Genomic DNA, 25,931 nt, shown 5'->3' with positions numbered 1-25,931 from the left:
TCTCCATGTTCCCTTTGCTATTATGCGTGTTCCTATTTATTGTCAATGTGTGAGGATGAATAGATGAATTATCTAGGACTTTGCAAAAACGAGAGCGATAGAGCTGTTGCTGAACGTGGCCACTTGCGCTGCTTGGTTAGAAAGGGAAAACTATATAATGAAAAGGAAATGCCAAAAATTGAGAAGAGACAAAGCAGGCTGCACGAAACGGGAGTGAGGTCATTAATCGTGGAGAAGCCAAAGCAGACGCAAGTGGACTCGTTGACTGCGCACAGCTGCATAAAAATTATATTGTGAAAAGAGTTATGAGCAACGCTGATATGGACGGACGGACGGACGGCGAGGACCCTGATATTCTTAACCCGACATCAGAAGTGGGATCTGTGCCACACCCTGCATTTTCTGAGGATCAGTGGCGTGCAGTAGTGGAAATGCAAAATCGGAATTTTGCTGAACTTGTAAAAATCATGCAAGTGACGCCGGCACGTGAGCAGCAACCTAGTTATGATGTTAAGCTACCCAAATTTAACCCTGATGCTGCATGCGTAGAGGCAGCAAAGTGGTGTTCAACAACCGATATAATTCTAACTGAGCACCCCCTTAAAGGAAGTAAATTGATCATCGCACTAAGTAACTGCATGGAAGGAACTGCATCTCAGTGGCTAACACAAATCTCGTACCAGGGTATGACTTGGCAAGAGTTCCAGGAATTATTTCTGCAGCGCTTTGAAACCGAAGAGACGCCGGCCGCTACGTTTTTAAATTTACTCAACAGCCGCCCGACTGCCGATGAATGTTACGCGGTGTATGCGAGTCGGCTGGTGACGACGCTGACTACAAAGTGGCGGAATATGGAAATAGAAGAAATTGCCGTTACAACTGTTCTTGCGCATATGGCAAACATTGACAGTCGTTTGCAGCGCGTCCTCTTCACATCCAATGTGCGTACCAGAAGTAAGCTACAGGCGGAGTTAAAAGCGTTTACGTTCGACAAGAAGCGACATGCTCGAGATGACAACCTTGGACCTGACCAGAAGAACCGTAAGGCATCGCCAGTTGTATGCCACTTCTGTTCAAAGCCGGGACATCGAATTGCTGAATGCCGAAGTAAAATGCGACAAGATAGACAGGCGAAACCGCAGCGTGAAAAATCAAATGTTACGTGCTATCGGTGCGGCCAACCGGGACATTTCTCCAACCAATGCCCGAAAAACGGAAGTGCAGCCAAACAAGATGTGACTCAACAGAAGACTGTTAACCAATGTTGTGTGATTGAGCCAAAGGGAAGCTTGCATCAACGAGGTGAGATCTATCCAATTTGTTTCGATTCCGGTGCAGAGTGCTCCCTTATTAAAGACGACATTAGCAATAAGTTATCTGGTAAACGTATAAACAATACTGTAATGATAAAAGGCATTGGTGGTGGCAGTGTGTGCAGTACATTGCAAATCTTGAGTGAAGTCACTATAAACGAAAATATTATGGAAATATTATTTCATGTAGTCCCGAACGAGCAAATGAGGAATGATATTCTGATAGGGCGAGAAATACTTAAACAAGGCTTTTATGTAATTTTGACATCCGATAATTTTAAAGTTGTAAAATCAAAAACTGTTAATAATTGTTCCGTTACTGAGCGATCGTTTACTTTGTCCGATATTGACACCGAATTAGTCGACAATGAGAAAGCTCAATTAATTGAGTTACTTGAAAAGCACTCGACTTCATTTACCAACGGGATACCTCATACTCGAGTAAATACAGGCGAAATGAAAATCCGTTTGATTGATCCAACTAAAACTGTTCAGCGCCGACCTTATAGACTTAGCCCCGAAGAGAGAGAAGTAGTGCGAATGCAGGTGAGCGAATTGATAAGATGTAATATTGTTCGCCCAAGTTGCTCTCCCTTTGCTAGCCCCATGTTGCTCGTCAAAAAGAAGAACGGAACCGACCGTCTATGTGTTGATTTTAGAGAGCTAAACTCGAACACGATTTCGGATAAATACCCCTTGCCGCTTATCAGCGATCAAATTGCTAGACTTCGCGGAGCAAATTATTTCACATGCCTGGATATGGCAAGTGGTTTCCACCAAATCCCGATTCACCCTGAATCCGTGGAATATACTGCATTTGTGACCCCAGACGGCCAATTTGAATTTCTTACAATGCCTTTTGGCCTCAAAAATGCGCCATCTGTTTTCCAGCGCGCAGTCATAAATGCACTTGGTGACCTTGCTAACTCTTTTGTAATCGTTTACATGGACGACATAATGGTAGTATCGCCAACCAAGGAATTGGCTTTGGAAAGGTTAAAAACTGTTTTGAATGTTCTTACAAAGGCTGGTTTTACCTTTAACCTTTCTAAATGCAGTTTTCTCAAAACAACGGTTCAGTATTTGGGCTATGAAGTGCGAGCTGGAGAAATTCGTCCGAATGTGCGAAAGATAGCTTCATTAAGCTCCTTGCCTCCTCCTCAAACTGTCTCCGGCGTTAGACAATTCATTGGCTTGGCCTCTTACTTTCGCAAATTCGTGCCTGGATTCTCCCAACTTATGAAACCATTGTATTCACTTTCCTCTGGTAGCGGCAAGATTACATGGAGCGCTGAGCTGGAAGAGATCAGACTTAAAGTTGTGACGATCCTCACAAATGAACCTGTTCTGGTAATCTTCGACCCGCAATATCCTATTGAGTTGCACACTGATGCAAGTGCCTGTGGATATGGAGCGATACTTTTGCACCGTATAGAAAGTAAGCCCCATGTAATCGAATACTTCAGCAAAACAACTACCTCTGTTGAATCTAGATATCACTCCTACGAGCTGGAAACCTTGGCAGTGGTAAAAGCCGTTAAACATTTTCGCCATTACCTAATTGGCCGTGAGTTCGTTGTCTATACAGACTGCAATTCATTAAAAGCTTCTCGCACAAAAATAGATTTAACACCCAGAGTTCACCGCTGGTGGGCCTACTTACAATCGTTTAATTTCGAAATTCAATATAGAGAGGGTAAGCGTATGGCTCATGTGGATTTCCTATCAAGAAATCCTTTATCACCCGAACACATTTTGTCAATAAACAAGATTCCCGAAAAACGAGTAAATCTGTCTGAAATTTCAAGTACTTGGCTTCTTGCTGAGCAACGGTTAGACCTTGAGATAATAGAAATAGTTAACAAATTGGAGTCAGATGAATTGGCTGAAAATTTGGCCAAAACGTATGATTTGCGAAAAGGTGTATTATATCGCAAGGTCCAAAGACGAGGTAGAACAAGTTATTTACCAGTTGTACCCAGAGCTTTCAAGTGGTCAGTAATTAACCAGGTACACGAGTCGATAATGCATTTAGGGTGGCAAAAGACACTTGATAAAGTGTACCAGTATTATTGGTTCGCTAAAATGAACAAGTATGTTCGAAAATTTGTTTCAAACTGCATAACTTGTAGATCAGTGAAATCATCTTCCGGGAAGGTTCAGGCGGAACTTCATTCCATTCCGAAGACAAGTATACCGTGGCACACCATCCACATAGATATAACGGGTAAATTAAGCGGCAAGAGCGATTTGAAAGAGTATGTCATTGTTCAGATCGATGCCTATACAAAGTTTGTTTATCTGTATCACACCTTAAAGATAGATGCCGAAAGCTGTGTTAATGCTATGAAATCTTCTATATCCTTATTTGGAGTACCAGATCGCATCATCGCCGACCAGGGCAGATGTTTTACTAGCTCTAAGTTTTCCGAGTTTTGCGTATCGCAGAAAGTTGAACTTCACTTGATTGCTACGGGAATGAGCCGTGCAAATGGGCAAGTGGAACGGGTGATGGAAACACTGAAAAATTTGTTGTCAGTGGTAGAATCAAGTCAACGGTCGTGGCAGGACGCACTTGGCGAAGTCCAACTTGCACTGAATTGTACAATTTCTCGTGCCACTGAGGCAAGTCCGTTAGAAATGTTAATTGGTAAACAGGCTCGACCCCTTGGATTAGTTCCCCCATGTGAGACCGAATGTGAAATAGATTTAGCAACTGTTAGAGCTCATGCGACAGAAAATATGAAATCCTTAGCGTCTTACGACAAATCCCGATTTGATAGCAGTAGGGCAGCCGTTGACAAACACCACGTAGGTGACTATGTGCTATTGAGGAATGAAGAAAGACACCAAACTAAGTTAGATCCGAAATTCAGAGGACCGTTTTTGGTAACTGAAGTATTAGAGGGTGACAGGTATACACTAAAGTCGTTGACGAGTAACCGATCGTTCAAGTATTGCCATGAAGATATACGTAAAATGCCGGATGCAGAAATCCCGAATGAGTTAAACGAGAATGTAGAGCAATAGCTGAAATATAGAAACAGTTGAATGAAAAGAAAAGCCCGCCAATGAGTTCTTTTGTGAACGAGAGATATCCGTCTAGGTGAGACGATGAATTGTGAGTTATCCGTCTAGGTGAGACGATGAATTGTGAGTTATCCGTCAGGTGAGACGATGAATTGTGAGTTATCCGTCCAGGAGAGACGATGAGTTTGGATTGAATTAATAATTAAGTGTGTGTGAACTGGCGGAAGATCGATATATAGAAATCGATAAATGATAATGTTAAGATAATTTGTAAGCTGATGTATTACTGATCAATGGAACTGAATATGAAAATAGAATAAGTTATCCCAGCAACCATGAAAAAAAAGCTGTTTTGTTTCTTCACAGAATTAAGATTTAAGAAATACACCTAATAAAGTCAAACTATGGAAATTAAATGTTATTGAATAGTGATGAAAGTATGTGATCTTGATATCTTGGTATCTCGGTATCAAAAGCTTACACGAGGACGTGTAAATGTCAGAATGGCCGTGTCGTGGCGAAAATAATGAGTATGCGTGTAGTCGCTGTTTACTTCTTCTCCAAGTTCCCTTTGCTATTATGCGTGTTCCTATTTATGAACACGTGGCGAAAATAATGAATGCGTTTAGTCGCCGTTTACTTCTTCTCCATGTTCCCTTTGCTATTATGCGTGTTCCTATTTATTGTCAATGTGTGAGGATGAATAGATGAATTATCTAGGACTTTGCAAAAACGAGAGCGATAGAGCTGTTGCTGAACGTGGCCACTTGCGCTGCTTGGTTAGAAAGGGAAAACTATATAATGAAAAGGAAATGCCAAAAATTGAGAAGAGACAAAGCAGGCTGCACGAAACGGGAGTGAGGTCATTAATCGTGGAGAAGCCAAAGCAGACGCAAGTGGACTCGTTGACTGCGCACAGCTGCATAAAAATTATATTGTGAAAAGAGTTATGAGCAACGCTGATATGGACGGACGGACGGACGGCGAGGACCCTGATATTCTTAACCCGACACACTTAACAAGTCACGCAGTAATAATTCATAATAATAATTCAGAGCCCAGTGAAAAGCAACATTTGCGACACTTACTCACACGAAAACTCCCAGGGACTTTAATTAATTAATTGTCAGGCTGCTTCTTTAATTGAATGCCCATTCAAGTCCGAGCATCAAAAAAAAAAAAAAAAAAATTAATATTATTGTGGTCTGTCGTCGGCGAAAGGTTAACTTTAAAAGCATTTAATTGCCGTGGGTGAATGTGAATGGCAATTGAGGCGCCAAACAGAAGTCAAATGAAAATCTCTCTTGGCAATTTGTCGTCTGCCTTGAATTTGGGTCGCACGGAAATGAAAGCCAAGTTAGCAGACAGAAAGACAAAAAGACCAAACAACAGACAGGCACTCAAAGCAGACTTATCGTTGTAGCATTTAAATGTCAAATCAGGCAAAAAGAAAAAAAAAAAACTAAAAAAGAAAAGCCCAATGAAAACTGGGAAAATGGCGAATGGGTGGGCGGGCAGGAAAACGCCGAATGACAGGAGCAAATAAATTAAAATTAAGTGGCGACAAAATTAAAGGAAACTGTTTGCCAAAATGGCCAAAAAAAAAAAAAAAAAAAAATAAGGAAATGGGCAGGAAATGACTAAAGCTTAAGTCAATTTAGAAATTTCAGGTGCTTTTTATTACGACTTCTGAAATTGGGTAACATGTTGCATTCATTGGAAATAATTTTTAAATAATTTAATTACCTCTAAGAACTGGCTGGCATCAAATTAACTGAATCGCTTTTATGGAATTCTGATTTCCAGCAGAAACTTGACCATTTTCATAACAATTCTGTTAGATTGTTGGCCTATGCATATGCATATGTAATTGGTGTGCATATGCAACACTTATATAATGCACTTGGTTTCTTTATATCCAATTAAATTCGTTGTCCAAGCAATTAAATGCATGCAAAGTTAATTGAGAGAAGCAGCAGCAGCTGACTTCAAATGATTGCTGTTGCTTAGTTTTTGTTTTTTTCTTTTTTCTTGCACTTTTGTTTATTTTTTTGCTCTGACACGTTTCTAGTGTGCAAACAGTTGCATGCATACAGATATATGTATATATATATATATATAGATATATGCACATATATGTACATAAATACCAGCATATAAAACTAGAAGATGACTTTTTGGCATTTAATTACTACCAACCACATTGGCGTTTCAGTTGTTCAGTTTCGCTGGACATAAAATACTCGAGACACACATGAATGGTTTTCACTGTACGTGTAGGTAATTTCCAACTTTGTTGTTTGTTTCCCAAGGAAAAACTCTTGAGAAAATGCCCCAAGTGCTTTGCCTTTGAGGCAAAGGATATGCAAAGCACCGTTAAACGTATTTTAATTACAACAATGTGGGAAAGCCATTAAAACAAAGCAACGAAGCAAAGAACAAGGCAAAAAAAAAAGAACAACGCTGGCAAATGAGATTTAAAATAATCAGAAAAGTAAACGCAAGCTAAGCCAAAACGCAAACAAAGCCGGGCATAAAGTTGAAAATGAAAAATTATACCTATGTGCATAAACCGAACAACAATGAATACAAGTAAACAAATAATAATTAAGGAAAATAACTGAAATGCGAAACAAGAGAAGCCAGCCATGTTGTTCTCATGATAATTGAAACTTCATTAACGATTAACAAGAAGCGAAGTTAATCTTTAAATGGGTAAATATGAAAAGGCTTAAATGTTTTAAATTTGAGTGAAGTAAGGCTAACGGGAATACTTAATATTTTATTTATGAATCTGCACTTGCCTTACATCACATGCATATTCTTCATATCTTCTACTTATCCAACTAGTTAGTGGGCTCTAACTTGGCCAATTCACTTTGTCTCAGCCATTAACCGAATGCAAGTTGCCTGCTTTTTTCTATTTCACCTTCTCCCCATTAAAAAATCAACTTGGACACAAAGACTAAGGTCTTCTTTTATTTCTCATTAGTTGACTCAAAGTTTCCTCTGCGTTTTTCCACTGTTTTCTGGCTTGGCTTTTTCACACGCTTCGTTGGCGAGCTTATAAAAAAAAAAACATCATAAAATTGAAAGAAATAAAGAAAAGCAACCTAAAAATGCAAATAGAAGAGGTTAACACACACACACACACCAAACAAAAGCCACAAAAAACAAAACCAGAAAATAATCATAAAAAGTTGACAACTTGTTGACCCCTTTTGTTGGTTGCTTTGTTTGTGTTTGTTGCATATTGGGGATCACGTTCGTTTTGGATCATAAAATACAATTTTTAAAACGCACCACTTCGTTATCAATGTAAATTTTCATCGCTTTTTTTTGTTATTACTTTCCGCTCTCTAATTTGGTTGCAATGTCTTAAAACAAGATAGGTGTGAATTAAAATGGAATATTTTACGAAAGGGAAATCAATATTTTATGTTTCCATTTATCCGGCTAATTTGTTGATTATTTTTCGGCTTTAACAGCGTGTTTCAAGATAAGTTTGAAATCGGTTTATTCCATATATTTCCGGAATATTGAAACATTTTTGTATCATTTTCGTAAAGTATCTGTGGAAGTTTAAATCTTCGATTCCCGTTGCTGACATTGTTGGTCGTTTTGCCGTCGCAGTTGTTGCTGTAATTTTCGCATAAATTTCCAATAATTTATGCAATGGCTTGCATTGTTGTCGATGCCAGAGCTCGAGTTTAAGTTTTGAGTTTGTGACTCCATGAGCCGAGGAAACACACACACACACACAACCACACCGTTTCGGTCTCTTCGGTTGCCATTTTCCACCGCTTGTTTATCGGATTTTTTATTGTCATTTGTGTTTTTATTGAACAGTTTGTGACATTTTACGATTTTCAAAGTGAAAGGTACATATTTGGTAAATTGCTATGGCCAAAAGAAATTCGACTCTCCGGATACTCGTCATCTTTTTGCCTCGGTTTAGTTTTGCTTTAAGTTAGGCCCAAGTGTGGCATGTGTTTTTTTTTTTTTTTTTGGTCCCAGTCAACCAATTCTTAACTGGTTTACCCCCCGCAACCCCTTGCTTTTTCCAGGGATGAGTTCGAGCCGCTGGCGCCTTGTTGAAAATGGAAAAATGGGGAAAATTGCACTTTATATATGGACCATAAAAGTTAATAAGTAACCGCAGTTGGAGTAGCAAGTGCCAGTCACGAAATTGTTTCTTTTTCCCCGACTTCAACTTGGAATCGTAATGAATCGATGGCGAGTTGTGTACTCATTCGATACTCACGCGTGAGGCACGCGATTTTCGCAAGGAAATTTTAAAGAATTTCCAATGATCATTCAAAGTGGCTTCGAAATGGCTAACTTAACTTAAAAAAAGAATAATGAAAAAACTATGAACTTTCATGGCAACATTTTCGGCTAAAGATGAAAGTTAGTTTTTCGATTTGCTCCACGCTCGCCGTGACAAAACATTAAAGTCAATTAAAGTGAGACCCCCGCCCCAAAGTTCGAGGCTAATTTTGGTCACGTGTGACACACACGAAAAAAAAAAATTTAAAAAAATCACTGAAAGAATTCTTTTTTTCTCTACAGAGAAAAGAAAAAAGTCTTCCCCTATGGCAAGCGCGAAAATCAACACAATTAAATGGAAAAAGCAGAAAAGAACCAAAAAATGCAAGGGCGAATAAAAGAAAAAGAAAATAAATACAAAAAGGGGAGCCGGCAAAGAAGTTGCATCGAAAGGTAAACAAACTGAAGTAAAAATGATTTGGCGGCAGGCCAGAAATTAACACAAAAAATATCCCAAGAAAACGACGCAGAGCGACAAAATGCAATGCAATGGTATATTAAAGGGAATATGGCGACTATATCTTCAACTCGATTTGCATATCACAAAAAGGCGAGAGGAGCGCAGCGAAAATGCAAAATGAATATAAATATTTGTGCTTCACAAACGAATCGAAAATTGATTTTGGCAAAAAAGGGAAATTCATTAAAAGCTTGATGGAATGCAAACTTTACAGAAGTACTTTAAAATAAGAAGATTATATAAAAAAAAGAGTTTCAGAGTTTCAACTTAGGTTTCCTTGTTGCACTGCAAAGAAAAGAAAAAACATAGAATTATTTAAAATAATAATAATAATTAATAAATTGCTGACCTATACCAACTGTTCATCTTTAAATCCTCAAACTTAAAGACTCAAGTTTTGTTTTCTTCAAAGAATTTGCATATAAAAAGGTTAAGCAACAAATGAACCAACAAAATGAATGGAGTAAATCATAATGAAAGAAGCCAAACTCAAAGCGAAACGAAACCAGAAGAAGGAAAACAGCAAACAAATAAATCTAAAAGAATGCAGGGGCGTGGAACGAGGGGGGTGGAGTTTACCAGGGGGGTTAACCGTAGTGAGGTAAACATGATGTTGCAAGTGTTCAATAAGACAGCAGCATGGTAGGGGTGAAGGGGGGCATGGATTCGGGGGTGTGGTAGATTCTAGAGTGGATAGGTTGGATTATGGCTGCAAAAACTAACAAACCATAAAAATCCGCACATAAATTACAACGCATTGGAAAGCGGAGGGGGTGGGGGGCGGTGTCGTTTGATTCACTGTGGAATGAATATTGAGCAAAAGAAGTAAATGATGCCAACATATTATATAAACATATATTTATAATTATAACTAAGATTTGTTGTACAAATTCACTATTTGTGTTAATCTTTTTGTGTTCCTATTTTGCTGTATCAATTAAGCGAATGAAGTGCTGCATTTTTCCCGGTGTATCGATAGTCGAAGAAGCAGCAGCTGCGCCGACGATGGGCAACATACGCAAATGCAAGCAGCAGAAATTTATGAGCAGCCATTCGCAGGCATCGCCGAGGATCCGCCAACAAAACTGCCACAAGTGGCCAAAAAGATAGAAGCCAGGAGGGTAAGTATGTATATATATATATGTATATGTACATATATAGGTATATGCACGAGTGTAAGACCCCGGCCAAGTGCAATGACAAAGGCAAATAAATTACAGCATCATTTGCAGGCAGCAGCAGCAGTCGACAAAGTAGCGAAGGAAGCGCTAGGAAAAAGGACCAAGCAGCAGGAGAAGCTTAACTACCATAAATTGGCCAACGACAATAAAAAAAAAAGCGGCGGAAAGAAGGAACTAGCAGAGAGAGAAAAAAAGGGAAAGGTGTCAAAGGAAAGCTGCTAGATATTATGGATTTTCGATTATATGTACATCAGCTAGAGAGGATAGTTGGGTTGTCTTTAAGAATACACTTTCTTAAGAATAGCATTTTTCGAGTGCATTGCGTTCTTCTTGCGCCGATAATTTGTTGATTTCTTCTTCGAAATTCGAGTATCCTTTCACCATCAGCAGTTACAAATTGTGATTCATTTGGGAGATTCGAGCCTCAGTTTTATTCGGGTTTCAACTCCTTTGCTCTTGCAACAATACAAACAGATATTATATTATTTTTCTTCGCTTCTTTCTTCCTTGTAATTGAGCTCCCACGTTGTTGGAATGATTTTTGGAACTGGGTTCGGGCTCTTGTCTCGGGGACTTTATGATGTTTTATTCATCTTCTTCTTTCCCAACTACCTCAAAAGTGTAAGGTGCGGGTGCTAAATGTAAAGCTATTTATGTTTTGTGACGTTAATTTTGCAAAAAATCGTAAACAAGTAGAAATGCAAGTGTATTCGATTTTGCATTATTAGTAGGTTAATGAGTATAACTTATGTCGCGCAGTGTACTGAGTACACTCCCAAAAGTCATCTTGTCGACAAAAGTCTTTGGCTTGGAAAAAAGCATTTTCAAGTGTTTTTTGCGCATTTGCCGCTTGACTGATGCTTTGTTGTTGTTGTTGTAGAAATTGTTGTTGAAAATGCTGTTGTTGTAATTTTATTGTTGCTGCTGTTGGCTGTTGTCGTACATGTTGCTGATATCGTTGTTTTTGTTTCGGTTTGTTTAGTTATGTTTTAGTTTTCTCCACATTTTTGTGTATGTTTATTTTTCTTTCGTGTAATATTATGTATACGTATAGTACAACTATTGTTGTTTTTTAATTGGCCCATGCTTATGTGGCTTTTCGTGTTATTTTTGTAGTTTTTATTACCGTTTTTGTTGCTTTTTTGCTTTTTGTCCTGCTCAAATTGCAGGCACATTCGTCTGGCGATTATTAACTTGCAGATTGCACATTTTACAGTCAATTTGGTGCGCAAATCGAGTTTGTGTTTTTGCTCCCCTTTCGGTTTACCCCCTCCTCATTCGCCCCTTCTGCATTCATTCACTTCATTCTTCCATTGCCAACTTCTTGCTCTGTTTCCCCCCAGTACTTTATGTGCAATTTCTTTCGTTACATTAAAGTAGTGGAATGAAAATATGTTTCGCCTCAGGATAAAAACTTCACTAGATGCATTCATTTTTCATATACATTTTGTATGAAGAAGTGAAGTTTTTCACTAAATCATTACATTTGGCTATAATATACCTATTAGCGAGTAAGTAAGGCATGTTTCGCACAAGCCAGGCTCCACTGTAAAGTCCAAAACACCCGCCGACACAAACAAGCCAACAAATCTCCCATAATAATAATTGATAAACACTCGACAGGTTCATGAACCCCGTACATGCACAGGCACACAAATACAAATACAAATATAACCGAAACCGAGCCAGCAAAATAAAATAAAATAAATAAAAAAGTAAAAGAAGTAGCCATTGGGGAGATAGAGCAAGAAACTCCATCGTTTAGTCATTTTTGCTGAACATCTTATAATTATTTTTAGCTTCAGTTTTCTGCCTTCATTTGTGAGTCACGTAGCGGGGGGATTCCCCTCGCATGTCACGGTGCCAAATGGTTTTTTAATTGTTTATTAAAAAACACAAAAGAATTGGCATAGCCGAACGCCTTGACTATTAGATACCCTTAAAAATTTTAAGGGACATACGCGAAAACACGGAAAATTGGGAAAACGACTTTTGGCAAAGAAATCGATATTAAAGATGGGTTTTTGTCATAAAATCGCTAAAAATTGTCATATAGATAAATGAATAACTGTTTTGAGCAGCTAATTAGCAGTGCTAACGATCCCTATCACTTTTTGAAGAATTTGGGGAAATTAATTTTTGGGTAAATTTTCGCATTTTTGGAAAGGGGTAACATCATCAAAATTTGCAAAAAATTACGAAAACATAGAATTTTCATTCTTGAACACAGTTTGATTGGAAATTTAATTACGAGCTCAACGAGGTATAACATTCCATATTCAGGCTATTATTTTTAAAGTTGTGGTAAAAAAACGGATTATTTGATGACCGAAATTCGGAAAATCGGCTTTTGTCAAGAACTTGATATTTAAAAACGGAATTTTCGTCATAACTTCGCTGAAAATTGTCATATAGACGAAAGAATAACTGTTTTGACGAGATATTACCAGTGCTAACGATCCCTATCACTTTTTGAAGAATTTAGGAAAATTAATTTTTGGGTCAATTTTCCCATTTTTGGAAAGGGCAAAATTTGCAAAAAATGGCGAAAAAACAGAATTTGCATTTTTGAACACAGTTTGATTGGAAATTTAATTACGAGCTCAGCGAGGTATGACATTCAAGATTTGCAATATTATTTTTTAAATTGTGTCCAAAAAACGGATTATTTAATGACGGAAATGAGGCAATTCGTAAAATTCGATATTTACGAATGGAAATTTGAAGAATATTTCCAATGTTTCGATAAAAAAAACTTATTATTATCGAAAAGAACAAACAATGGAGCCAAAATGTTATCGTTTAAATAATTTTTTCAGAATATAAGTGTAGGAACTTTACGCACTTGTCAATAAGGACATATACCCTTTTAAAATAGATAAAACATAAATAAAAAGACTGGCTAATTATGGAAAGTTGATGATTTTAACGCATTTGGCGAGCAAATTGATTTCCATAGTTTAATTTTGCTCAGTTGGGGAGTTCGTGTTGTTTTTTGTAAGTTTGATGGAGAGTGGTCGTTTTTATAGCTGCATAAAAACATCAACGCAGATGTTGCACTACACAAAGAAAAATATATAATGGCTATGAATAAGTTATAAAAATGTATTGATTTAATAATTAATAAAGCAAACCTGATATGCACTGATCTCCCACAGATTGTGTTTTTTTCTTCTCCTTTTTTATTATGATGCATGGGAATTTTTTGTTTAGCCCCTTTGGCAGCCCCTCTACCCGCAGTAACTCGTCATGGGCCAAAGCAAATCGGTTTTGAAATGCAATAAAGCGTGATTTTCCAAACTGAAGCGTAACGAGCAGCAACAAAGGCACCATATGTACATATATACAGATATTTATGTATATACATGGATCCAGTTAGGCATATACATAGGTATATGTATAAATATACAAACATATATGTAGGTGCACATTGCAAAATAAACACCTGAAGCGAGACAGATAGAGCAACAGTAACAGCAAAAAAAACGAAGCCAACACAATTCGTAGGGCCAAAACGTAATCTCTTTTGCAGCCCCGAGGGTCGAACATGGGTTAAAACGAAAGTGAACCCAGCCCCCCATATCGTCATCTCAACTAAACCGAACCGAAACGAACTAACCCACAAAATCAAGGTGATTTCGCTTGGCCGAAAGCAGCAGACTGAAATGGGCGGAAAAAAAAAACAGAAAAAATGCAGATGGAAAACGTTTTAAAATTCAAGTGGAAATTGTGTGGAAGCCAAATAAAATGGCCATAAAAGCCAGTCCACAAACAGTTATTATTAACCACTTATTAAATGCACCATCAAACAGATAATCGCCCGTTATATTGATAAGATTAATGATGAGCAAAGAGACACAATCAATGTAAACAATTAATTAATCAATCTGTTGAAAAGGATTTTATTCGTCATCAATAAATATGTTTCGATTGTGACATGGATTTACTTTTTTCAGTGCGACACTTTACAATTTATACAAACGATAAACAATTGTGTCAGTAAGTATTTAAAGTAATAAGGTAAAGTAGAATTTACAAGTCTATTAAACGGGAGAAACACAATACGTATGACTAATTTATTTAGTTTATTACTTTAATGTTGCTCTGTATTGAGCAAGCTAATAATCGATCATTATTAATGTTTCGATAGCAAAGCGAATTTTTCGATATCTATTCAACTCTGGCTTGTTTTTAGTTCTTTAACACAATATACGGTGAATAGCATTCGAAGTTAGATGGGAAAAACAAGGAAACAGAACAACTTTTGCCTATTTTTGCGAAACTTTTCCGTTGGCCGAGCGCAACTTTTCCGCAATACGAATTCGATATTTCCATTTAAGGTCCAGCGATTTGCCAGCTTACGAATTTCGAATTCTCTTGGATGACAGCAAGTATATTCGGATACAAATGCGGGGATACATTTGAGTGAAAAAAGGGGGCGTGACTGGCCAGGAGAGCGGCACAAAGGGAATGCTTATCGGGCTTATCATGCGTAAATGATAAATGGAATTGAAGCGAACACTTTTCGGTGCACTGTCTTTTTTCTCGGTTTGTGGGTCTTGTTTCTCTCGCATTTTTATTTCTTTTCAGATTTTTCCATCCGCTTATCGCGTCGTTGGCATTGTCAAATCTCCAAAAAACCAGACGACAAACAATTGCAACATTGAAAAATGTTAAATTAAATAAACAACTAGGTGGAGGTGGTTTGGATGCCTGGTTGGGCAATTTCCAAATGGAAGAATTGTGTCGCCATGGGTCACCAACTTGGGCAGTAAATCTTCGCCAGCTTGTGGCTTTTACTTGGCTATTTTTCGACCTGATGCAGTATTGTTTTAAATAGTCGAGGGCATTTTTGCTTAAAGAGTCTTATCTTCGGAGTAATTTCATTTATACACATTGAACAATGTTTAATTGATTGATTTGTATTTAATAAGCCATTGTATCTCATTTGATTTCCCTGTCATGGGCATATAATTTTTGTGTATAAGCCCCCTCATTTTGACTTTTATCGATGGCAAGTCCGTTTGGTCGATAGTCAACATGTCCGTTTGACATTTAATTTAATACTTTGCTGCACGGCTCGGCTCATCCGACTAAGTGGTGACCTCCTGGAAATGTGTCGTGTTTGTCACCCTTTCCCTGAATTTCACCTTTTTTTCCCCCAGCTGTCTCTGTCAGCTGTCTTGGCTTTGCGCTCTTGAAACCAATCCCCCATTGCGCTCGATTCTCATAATTTGCATTGACCTACACTTGTCGGCAGATTGACATTTGCCATCAGCTGTTGGACATCTCGGAAGGGTGAGGCTCGCTTGGATCCAGTAGGGGATTCCCCCGATCCCCCATATCCCTTTCTCAGCCTTTGGCACGAGACAAAGCAGCATTAGAGTCGAGTAGTCCATGTGAATAATACTCATGTGCATATGTCACATTTGCACACAGAAAAATTGTGTGTCACAGATTAAGTAATTAAATAGAAACTGAAAGTTTTAGTTACTAGAACTAGAATATTCCCCGATTTCTTGCTGTGCATGGACCACTTTTCCCTCACCCGCAGTCATATCCTCATTTCATTTTGTCCCCTGCGGTATCTGTATCTCATGCAATTGCACATTTTCCCTCATTTTTTGCGATGTTTGTTGTGGCTGTGTTGTCATGTTATATAGCACAGAGTTTACTGGCTCAACTGTTTCAACTTCAATTACAGTTGGTTGTCGGAGTTTGGAGACCCAGTTTGGCGGAAAAGGGGCTCATGTCTGTCTTAAACTGCGTTGCGGTTATGTTTCGTTTCATTTTAACAAACATTCTGTTTGTTTGCTTGCGCACAAAAGGAAAATGCTTAAAAAACTAAGAATTTCGAGCATAAGGCAACTCTTTCGTGGAATCCTTTCTGAGTGACAGCCATCCTGTTCTATACTGGATCCACCGATTATTTCACTTCGTTTCCATGGAAAATAGTTTTCATTTTTATTAAAATCCCAAAGTATTCGCGATATTCAAGGAATTTCATATTTTCACGGACTATGGCATTTTATAGGTGCAAGAAAGCTTCTTTTCAAGAATTTAAACGCAAGAGTAATTAAAATTTAATTGTTACACTGATTTTCTGGCATTTTAAAACGTAAATAAACAATGCCAAATGTGTGTGTATGTATGTACCACATGTATAAGTTACCAATTAAATAAATTCATAGAGTTAATTGCTATTTCGGCATTCATTTAAATGCATTTCATTTGTGATAAGCCATAATTGCCTTACAACATTCATCACGTTTCACTATTTACACGAAATTCCAAATAAATTAGCATAATAGAATGAAAGAAAGGGAAGGCGAACAAAAAATGTGCAATTAATTAAATACCCAAACTCGCAAGCTCATATCATATACACGAAATTAGCATGATAAAATGTTGGAAAGCGTGTACCTTAAATGCAAGATATGATTTCCGATAATTGAGTGGATAAAACTAATTTAATTTATATTGCCCGTCTTCTCAAGACTTCATTCATAACTATCAGCTGAACTTCACCTCCTTTTTTGAGGCCCACTCCTTTTTGGAACAGGTAACTCTCTGGGAAAACCTGCAGCATTTTGTTGCGTTGGCCGTGCAAAACATGTTAATTTGTGGGCATGCACAACAAAATGCAACCGATGATTGCCTGAGCATTTATTTGGTGTGCGTGTGTGTGTGTGGGCTCAATCTCAATTGATTGGGTTAATTGGTAGGGTTAAGGGGGCAGCGGACAAGGCCATCTGAAGTGCCGCCAACTGAGCGATTTTAAACCGATTCCCTGGGCACTTCCTGCTTTCTAAGCCAATGCAAACATTATGTAACATATAGCGGTATTATTTGCCATATATCATTCATACATGCATCACTTTATCCGCTATTGTTGCTGACTTTGTTGTTGACTTTTCGCCACAATTCATTTTCCCCTCCGGTTTGATTGAATCATGTCGCTGGGATTTTAATGCAATTTTCCCAGTCCAAGAGCCATTTAATTGGAATTCCAATTTGATAGCTGCAAAAAAAATAAAAATACAAAAACAACCATCCACAACCACAACAACAAGCGGGAGCGGCGATAAAATTGTTTTTCATCTCATTATTGCACAAGTGGTCAAAGTAATTCATAACACACATTCGATATTGAAAAAAAGGCGGGAAAAGCTACTGGTTTGTGTTTATCCGTCAGCTTTTCACACGCCAGCGAAATAATCATTTATTATTTCGATTAATCAAAACCTAACCACAGCGCGGATTTAGGGTAAGGGTGTATATTTTAGCAATATATGTTAGCAACTATTTGCATGAATCAAGAAACCTTTGTTGTGGTAAATAATAATTGCTAAATAAATATTAAAGTCTTAAGTAGATTGGCAGAAAACAGTGTAAGGCATGTCCTTCAATTTACTCCATAGACTTATTCCGCAAATTCCTTACCCTGCAACTGAAACATATCTAAAGTGGGAAATTGCTTTTAAAACATTCCATTCAGGAATTCTTTCCTTTTTGGCCCGTTCCATTCTTTCTATTCGACAAATCTCATCCAGCATCTTTCACAATTTTTCCGCAGACCAAAGTCTAGCCCAGCAAAATGTGCGGAAAGCAGAGTCAATTTGCTGACTTACATAAAAAGTGCATATGCAACCATCCTGGGCGTGCCAACTTTGCCGATTTTCCCCCGAAACTGCCAGGAAGTGCAATTTCCATATGGGGCGCTAGATGGAAATGCACAACACTTTGCTTGAAATAACCTCGCTCAGCCTTTGCAATAAAAAAAACCAACTGCAAAATAGGTAAAAAAAAATAATAAAAAAAATAAACAACCAACAGCCCCAAAAATACTTGCAAATGCTCCAAAATCTCGGGCAGAAAAGACCGGGACAGGCAGTTATATCCCCGCATCCAGGCAATGCCTCCTGGGAATTACCTTGGTTATTGTTTCAACATTTTTATCTGCCCGCCCTCGACAACGGGGCAAAAAAAAACACACCCAAAATGAAGAGCGTACAGGTGGAAGTGATACCAGAAAAACAGTGGGTGGGGGGTCTCGGGGCTTAGGAGCACAACTAAAAAATAAAACAAAAACAAAGTGGAAGAGGGGTGCATTACATATGCCACGAGTGCGTTTGGGCATAAATCCCAATTTAATCCATCCGGCTTTTAGTTTTGTACATTTTCCATCTCTATTTTTTCCCTGGCTCTTCCCCTCTTAATATATGTAGTATCCCCTTTTTTTGGGGGGACTTTTTTGGGGGTTTTGAGTTGAATGACTAGAAATGCGTTTTCTGTTTTGTTTTTGATTCAATTGTTTCGAAATTGGGTTCAAAATGCTTAATAAAATTATTTTTTTATTAAGGTTTGCTTTTGCTTTATTTCTACAATTGCAACGCTTAACAGTTGCATAGATAAGAAAGTATATTTGGCAAATAAATGCATGCGCTGGATTTTTCAAATGTGTTTAGTTTATAACAAATTGGTTTTTGTTTTTAATTTCAGAGATATAGAGCAGCCAAACTTCGTTGCTGCCAGAGCTGTGAGAAATTTGAACGTACTGTCTTGTTTTTATTAAAGTTGTTTATGTTTTTTTTCTGACATCCTCTAGCCGGTTTGCAGCACTCCCCAAAGAATTTGCCGAAAACTGTTTGCTGGCCGAGCCAACATTTTCGTGTTTCATGTTTCGTGTTTTTCGTTTTTCGGTGTGTTGTGTATTTCTACCTTTAAGTGCTCGTTGTGGAATGGCTATGCCTACCTGCCGCTAAACTGCGATTCGGAACAATAAAAGATAAGCCAACTTAATCCCATTGGGATTGCCCCCGATCTGCGTCCGAAAAACCGGCCATGTCAGTCAGTTTTTCGCTGCAGTCTGCTGCCGCTACTACTGCTTCTTTTATATGATTGTTTTCATGGAAATAGAAACTTATCAGTATCAGTTGGCCCCTGGAACACAATCGTGGCACAAAAAGAACACACGAATGGCATTACATGGGGTAGACTTTGTTTGATAGGCGCTAGGCGCGATCGCGATTGTGGAGCAAACGATTGAATCACTCGGCGGGAATAACTCCGATACGCAATCAAGGTCAAAGGTTCAACAGCAGTAACGCAGTGAAGTTCGCACATACTATCTGATACTCACTAGTATATTCAAGTAGAACATGTTAACAAGTGCACTTACGAATGCAAACGAGAGAGACGGCAACAATAAGAGAATGACTAAGCTCTGACCTCTCTTTCGCCTGCAATCTCTCCATCTCTTTCAGCAACTTTGTAGTTTTGTAACCCATTCAACTTGTCACCCATTTTCGCTTATCAATTTCACTTTCAGTTTTTATTTCCATTTTCCAGCTTATTCCAAAGCGATAAGCCAGCTGTTGTCTCTTTCTCTCAGCAACTAGCGGTCTCTTTCTCTTTTCCTGGCTGTGCCACACAGAATATACATATGCAGTCGTCTATTTTTAATTAAAAACGACAATATGTAATTGATATTTTACATAAATTATGTTTTATAAAATTATAAAATTATTAAGCTTATAATGGTACGAATAGCGCCCTAATTTTTTGTAGTGCACCTTAGAAGCATTTCAATTAGCTTTGGGAAAATAAAAACAGCTCTAAACCGACACACTCAGCACATTGAAATTCATTTTCGACTTACGACAAAGTTGAAGTCAAAGTTTAGTTGAAGGCCAACTGCAGCTTAATGCCTCTTCTTCTTCTCTGCCTCCGCTGCCTTCTCCTCAGCTTCTTCTTCTTCTTCTTCTTGTTTAAGCCAAAGTGAAGCCCCACAAGATGCACTAAAAGGCAGACACAATAAATGCAAAAAGCCGAGATAGGTACAAATATACTATATGCATGAAAAGTAAGAAACAGAGAAAAACCGCCTGTCGAGACACATTTTAGCAATAAAAGCAAACTACGAAGAAGTTGAGGAATATAAGAGAAAAATAAACAACAATAACTACAGCAACACAAACAACAATACAAGGGGCAGCAAATCACGGCGGCAGAAGGAGAAGAAGAAGAAGCGCGAACCAGGTAATCAGCACTACCAAAATGGCACAGTGGGTCAAAGCAAAATTAAAAGAATATCATTACTTGTATAAATGGTTATTGCTAAACATTAATAAAAAGTAATAATAGTACAAAATAATATGTTTTTTTTTTTGGTTTGTTGATACCATTCCAATGAATCTTATGATAATTTAACCACTGTCTGCGCTTTTCGCACCACTGTGCCCACAGGAAGCCGCCAAGAAGAAGCACTGGAGGGAAAAAGCGAGCCAAACAAAAGGTAAAATGTACATGTAGTTGAGCAGCTGCTGCTTTTCCCTGCTTTCTGCTCTCCGATCGCGTTTACCTGGTGTCCCTTATTTCGCCTCTTGCCACTCACCTCTCACCTTTGCCCTCCACTACCCTCTTCTCTGCGTTACCTGTTCGCTCCGCGGAGGAAGTAGGGCTGGAAGGGAAGAACTGCGAGGGGTGGGGAGGGGGAGAGAGAGAGGAAAGAGGCAATAAACCTGCTGTAACGACCCGAAAAATTTGCATCAGCAGAGGAAACCGGGAAGGAATTGGGACAGAAATGCATCGAAATTCCCAGGCATTTATGAAATATTTCCATAATTTTAAAACGAATTGTGCCACTCGAACAAATTGCGGTAAACATTGCGTTTTTTACTTTTTATGGCATACAACATGTGTGAGCATTAACAACATTTGTGTGTTATGCATATACGTATGCATGTACATTTGTTACTTTTGTTCAATTTATTTTAGTTGACTTTCATTACAGCTTGTATGTTTCATTTATATTTTTATACGTTTATATTTGTTTGCTTATCTGGTGCAAATAAAGCAAGCAATTTTATTCACATACTTAATAAAATACATTACTTTTGTCCAGTGCATGAGTAGGAGAAAAATATATTATCTACATGCGGTTGGGCGGCAGGTAACGACATAGAAATATTAATCCGGAACTTTCCACTCGGCGGCTTAGGCCAAAACGGAAAAAAAGAAACCCAAAACCGAACCAAATCCAAATTTAATAAACGAAATGCAATCCAAAACAGAAAGTGTAATTGTCGGATTGTCGAATGTAAATGCAAAAACCAAAAAAAAAGTTGCTCAATATTTTCGCCCCCCATCCACGAATTGTTTTCCTTCCGACTTGTTTATGCATGTAAAAACCAGTGAAAGTTCTCGGCGAACGTGTCGCAAAATAATTAAACATGAAAACGCGTACAACAGCAAAAACTTACCTCACTTCCAGTCGAACGTAATTCCAATTAACTGCTCATTGAGGCGAAATCCAATTCCATTTGATTCTTGAAATAAAAAAGCAACAAAGCACTCAGAAACAACAGAAAAAAAATAATTAACTCAAGTCTAAGAAGGGGATTTTTCTTCACAATTTCAAAATTTTTGCGAATCTCAAAAACTTGTTTGTTTAATACGGGCGTACACCTCTGATAAATATTAATTATTATAATGTAATTTAAATGACACCTTAGTAATTTATTATTGCTTAAGTTGTTCACTTTCGTATGTGCATGAATGTTTGCATTTTTATAGGCATTACTTTTCATAAAATATCCAACAATTTGCTATATGACGGCAATTAAATAAGTTTAACGGGCTTTTTAATGGGGTTTTAATTGTTGTGGGTACTTTTTATGTTATTTGCTTCTCGAATATTAAATACTTTGCAGAATAATTTAAATCACATTTATTTGCATTTTTATATCGTTTGCTCGCCAGTATTCATTTAAATTTGTTTTGCAGTTAGTTGAAATTGAAATTGTTTAAGTGGCGAACAAACAAAAACAAACACCTGCAGCGCGCGCAACTTGCACAATCTTGACGACATTTACCGTTGTTCTGCTGCTGCTGCGCCTGCGCTGCGTCGCCGTTGACGTCGAGAAACGCTGCCACTTGCAACGTTTGAATTTCTTTATTTAGCAATTTCGCTGGTTGCGCGTGCGCGCAACTCACACGGCACAGAAAAAAAAAAAAGAATGAAAACAGAACGAAACCACCGAAAACAAACTCCGCTAAAAGAAACCGACGGATAACAACGAAATAACAAACCAAACAACACTAACGAACCGATCGCTGATCGCGAAAACAAGATACTGAAGTGTGGCCGCGTTGGGAAGTCGAAATATTCCACGTTGCTGACGCAAATGTGCTAAAAGATACCACGTCAGATGTGCGCACCCGAGACTCGCACCACACCGATCGTGGTGGGGCTCCGTGATAAAAAAGCTAGTATTTTTTCTAGTATCTAGCTAGTTTTCAGCACTTCCCGCTAATCAAAACGTTCTTACTTATTTAGTAATGCATCAATATAAACACATTTATTTCAGAATTAAGCTGTAGATAACCAAAAACGTATAAGCTGCTTATATATCTTGTAGCCAAATTTAAGAACTTTTGCTGATCGGCATTTGGCATCACTGTCTGAGTAGCAGTTGTATTTTCTCGCCGTCTGGCAACTCTGCAATCAGCTGTTTGAGAACTTGAAAGTTTATTTTTAAACAACCCAAACATATAAAATTGATTTCCCCAAGGAAATATAGATAGATAAAACCCGAAATCTATGAGCCTGATTTGCCGTCGACTTGGCTCGTCCTTGAGGCCCATCGTCCGCACACTCCACCCCCTGCTCGCCAGAAAAAGCATTGAAGCACAAAGGTCACCGCCGAAAAACAAACGATTTTACGTCGGCAAAAGAATGGATTTAAAGTATCTAAATCAAAAGGAGGCCATCGCCGTTGACCAGGAACTATTCAATGAGTACAAGTTCAGTGTGGACCAGCTAATGGAGCTGGCGGGCTTGAGCTGCGCCCATGCGGTGGCCAAATGCTTCCCGGCGGAGAAGCATCCGCGGATTCTCGTTTGCTGTGGACCGGGAAACAATGGCGGCGACGGCTTGGTGGCCGCCCGGCACCTCGCCCTCATGGGCTACACACCCACCATCTACTATCCCAAGCCGACGGCCAAGCCGCTGTTCGAGAACCTCAGCCACCAGTGCCAACAGATGGACATCTGCGACGTGAAGGAGTGTCCGTCGGTGGAGAGTGCCGCCCGTGACTATGACCTCATCCTGGACGCGCTCTTCGGATTCAGTTTCAAGCCGCCGGTGCGAGCGGACTTCGTCGCCGTCGTGGAACTGATGCAGCAGACCAAACTGCCAATTGCCAGGTGGGATTCATTTCGTTTTACTAGCCAATCCTAAGGTAATGATGCGTCCGCCTTGCAGCGTGGACATTCCCAGCGGCTGGGATGTGGAGAAGGGCAAGCTGACCGAATGCGACGTGGAGCCGGCGCTGCTCATCTCCCTGACTGCCCCGAAACTCTGTGCCCGCCAATTCCGCGGCGAACATCACTACTTGGGCGGCAGATTCGTGCCACCCGCCCTGCAGCGCAAATACGAACTTAATCTGCCCGTTTATCCGGGCAACGAGCTGTGCGTCAAGCTGTGATTTCTGCATTTATGCTGTTTTCCAATAAACGATGGAGTCCTGAGCTGCAAAGTCTGGTTTTCCATCATTTCAAATGAATTCTTGGTTGAAACAGCGACTCTTTTGATTTCCAGGATCAGCAAACACAATGTTCAATCAAAAACAGATTTATTTTCGATAAAAAAAATTAAACTTAATGCTAGCTAATGACAAATAAAGGTTTTCTAGCTTCTAACATTGTAAATAAATATTGGAATCCTAAAAGTAATAAGAATCAAAGAAAAACTCCATATTTTATATTAAAAAAAATGATTTATTCTGTTAAAAAATAACGCTTGTAACTATATGAAAAGCTTCTCTGGTAGCATTTTACAAAGTTTCAGCTTCTCCCTTGGGTTTTATTTTATATATTACATATTATATAAAGTCTACGATTGAAAAGCTAATATAGAACTAGCCCATTACTGCCCGGAGTAATCTACTTGTACAAGCGATTGTAGTTTTTGCGCCGGCGATCCTCCTCGAAGTTGTTGTTCCTGGCCCACTCCTTGAGGTTGCCCTTGGAGCGCAGCATGGCGGACTTGGAGTCCACGTCGCGCAACACGAAGGGCGAGAATCCGGCCGTGTAGTCCTGATCCAGAGCGTTCGTCTTGGTTTTGGCCACGCGCGAAGGCATCTGCCTGGGCATGGGCTGGTCCTCGAACAGGATCGGATTCCGCGAGTGCTTGCCGCCTTGGAAGCGCGGCAGGCTCTGGTTCTTGTACTTATTGGTCAGCGGACGACGCGTATTGATGTGAATCACCTGGCGACCGTTCTCGTCCAGACTGACGGCCACGCGTTTAAGCGTCTTGTTGCCACAATTGGGGCAGAACACCTTGGTCATGATGCTGGTGGTCTTGTAGCAGGCATAGCAGCGCAGTATGTACGTGCGCAACTGTTTGATGATCCGGCCATTGAGGGCGGCCAGGTGGAGATTGAGCTGCTTGAGCACGTTCTGCAGCGCATAATCGGTGGTCATGCAGGCAACGGGCGGCACTTCATCCGTTTCCACCTTGCCCTCGAGCGCTTTCTTGGCCTTCTTTATGTTTGAGTGCGTAATCCAGCCATCGTCACCCACATCCTCGTCGAGATTTTGGTTCTTTTTGGCTTCCTGTGGCTCGGATGTCTCCTCATCTACATCGGCCGGCTGGGAAACGAGCAGTTCCGAGAGCTCTTGCTCTTCCTCGGCACTGGGTGCGCATTTGAGCTGCTCGAACAGCTTGTCCAGCTCCTCCTGACTGGGCTCCTGGTCTTGTTCCTCCTCCTGTTGGATGGACTCGCTGGCAAATAGTTCCTTGCCGGCCAATTGGGCTTCGATGGCGGCTTTAACAGTGTCTGGGGATTCATTGCCTTCCTGATCATCCTCAGCATCATCCTCTTCCTGGGAGTAATCATCTTCCTCCTCGGAATCCTCCTCTTCTTCGCCCTCGGGCATGTACCAACCGACCAATCTCCTGTTATTAGCATCCTGCATCTCCTCAGGCTTATCCTTGGACGCAATCGTCTGAGCCATCACGGGCTCCTGGCGCAGGTGATCAGTGCCCACGTGTTCTGCTTCCAGTTCGTAGGTGAGCGAGATCACTTTCAGATCGATCCCCGAGAGACTCGCGTAGTCGCCCGTTTTCTTGGCGAACTCCACGCAGTGTTTAATGTTCTCCGGACGAGGCTCGCGCACCTGGAGGTCGAAGGGCAGGACGCAGAGGCGGCGAATCTGGCGCTTGTTGCGCACCTCGGCCACCACATCCGGCACGGTGAGCACCTGCTCCGCGTATTCCTGGAGGGGATCAGTGGTGGCTTTAGATGGTTCGAATGGGGAAACTGTGAGTGACTTACGTTCAGGGGCACGGCGTTTATGAAGGCTGTGGTGTCCGCCACCAGGAACTTGATCTTTTCGCTCGTTTCGGCCATTTTCAATGCTAGTTTTCACATGAAAAACAACGTACGGCAAAAAAATAACAATTTCTGCACGTGTCGGGATTAGTGTGGCCGTGCTGCGAACGTTACGATCGGGTATGCTAAAAATACCAAAATGGGTTTACGAATTTGGGATTTTATTTAAGTTAATTGCATTTTACATTTTTAAGAGTTAGGCAAATGCATTCCTTAAAAT

General features: G+C 39.6%; 3 protein-coding genes across 4 annotated transcripts in view; 1 reads left to right on the top strand and 2 right to left on the bottom strand.

Moving 5' to 3' along the window:
- The window catches only part of LOC6617517, a 57,487-nt gene extending 35,038 nt beyond the window's left edge, over positions 1-22,449 (bottom strand). The window contains exons 1-2 of one of the 2 annotated variants that reach the window (XM_002041797.2): positions 22,190-22,449; positions 21,578-21,643 (exon numbers count right to left, since the gene is read on the bottom strand). The gene's annotated coding sequence lies outside the window, so the exon portion shown is untranslated. The remainder of the gene's footprint in view (positions 1-21,577; positions 21,644-22,189) is intronic. The other variant, XM_032725013.1, reaches the window with a different exon arrangement.
- Positions 22,450-22,729: 280 nt separating this feature from the next.
- Positions 22,730-24,050, top strand: LOC6617516 (NAD(P)H-hydrate epimerase). The gene is made up of 2 exons (XM_002041796.2): positions 22,730-23,522; positions 23,581-24,050. The coding sequence occupies exons 1-2, from the start codon at positions 22,918-22,920 to the stop codon at positions 23,801-23,803; spliced, it is 828 nt and encodes a 275-aa protein (XP_002041832.2). The 5' UTR covers positions 22,730-22,917; the 3' UTR covers positions 23,804-24,050.
- Positions 24,051-24,074: 24 nt separating this feature from the next.
- Positions 24,075-25,817, bottom strand: LOC6617514 (RNA-binding protein NOB1). Its single transcript, XM_002041794.2, has 2 exons — positions 25,655-25,817; positions 24,075-25,595 (listed from the first exon to the last, which is right to left on the bottom strand). Exons 1-2 carry the CDS (start codon positions 25,727-25,729, stop codon positions 24,261-24,263), a joined length of 1,410 nt encoding a protein of 469 aa, XP_002041830.2. The 5' UTR covers positions 25,730-25,817; the 3' UTR covers positions 24,075-24,260.
- Between the last annotated feature and the right edge of the window lie 114 nt (positions 25,818-25,931).

The sequence above is a fragment of the Drosophila sechellia genome, chromosome X (assembly GCF_004382195.2).
Source record: "Drosophila sechellia strain sech25 chromosome X, ASM438219v1, whole genome shotgun sequence".
Classification (NCBI taxonomy): Eukaryota; Metazoa; Arthropoda; class Insecta; order Diptera; family Drosophilidae; genus Drosophila; species Drosophila sechellia.
Note: the sequence above shows the minus strand (reverse complement) of the source record. Positions and strands in the feature narration are given on the sequence as shown.

What these genes read in the sequence shown, in the direction of transcription:
- LOC6617516 (XM_002041796.2), top strand. Translation starts at nt 22,918, where the DNA reads ATGAGCCTGATTTGCCGTCGACTTGGCTCGTCCTTGAGGCCCATCGTC. An exon ending in ACCAAACTGCCAATTGCCAG is followed by an intron (nt 23,523 to 23,580) that starts GTGGGATTCATT and finishes TCCGCCTTGCAG; the next exon opens with CGTGGACATTCCCAGCGGCT.
- LOC6617514 (XM_002041794.2), bottom strand. Translation starts at nt 25,729, where the DNA reads ATGGCCGAAACGAGCGAAAAGATCAAGTTCCTGGTGGCGGACACCACA. An exon ending in TAAACGCCGTGCCCCTGAAC is followed by an intron (nt 25,596 to 25,654) that starts GTAAGTCACTCA and finishes GATCCCCTCCAG; the next exon opens with GAATACGCGGAGCAGGTGCT.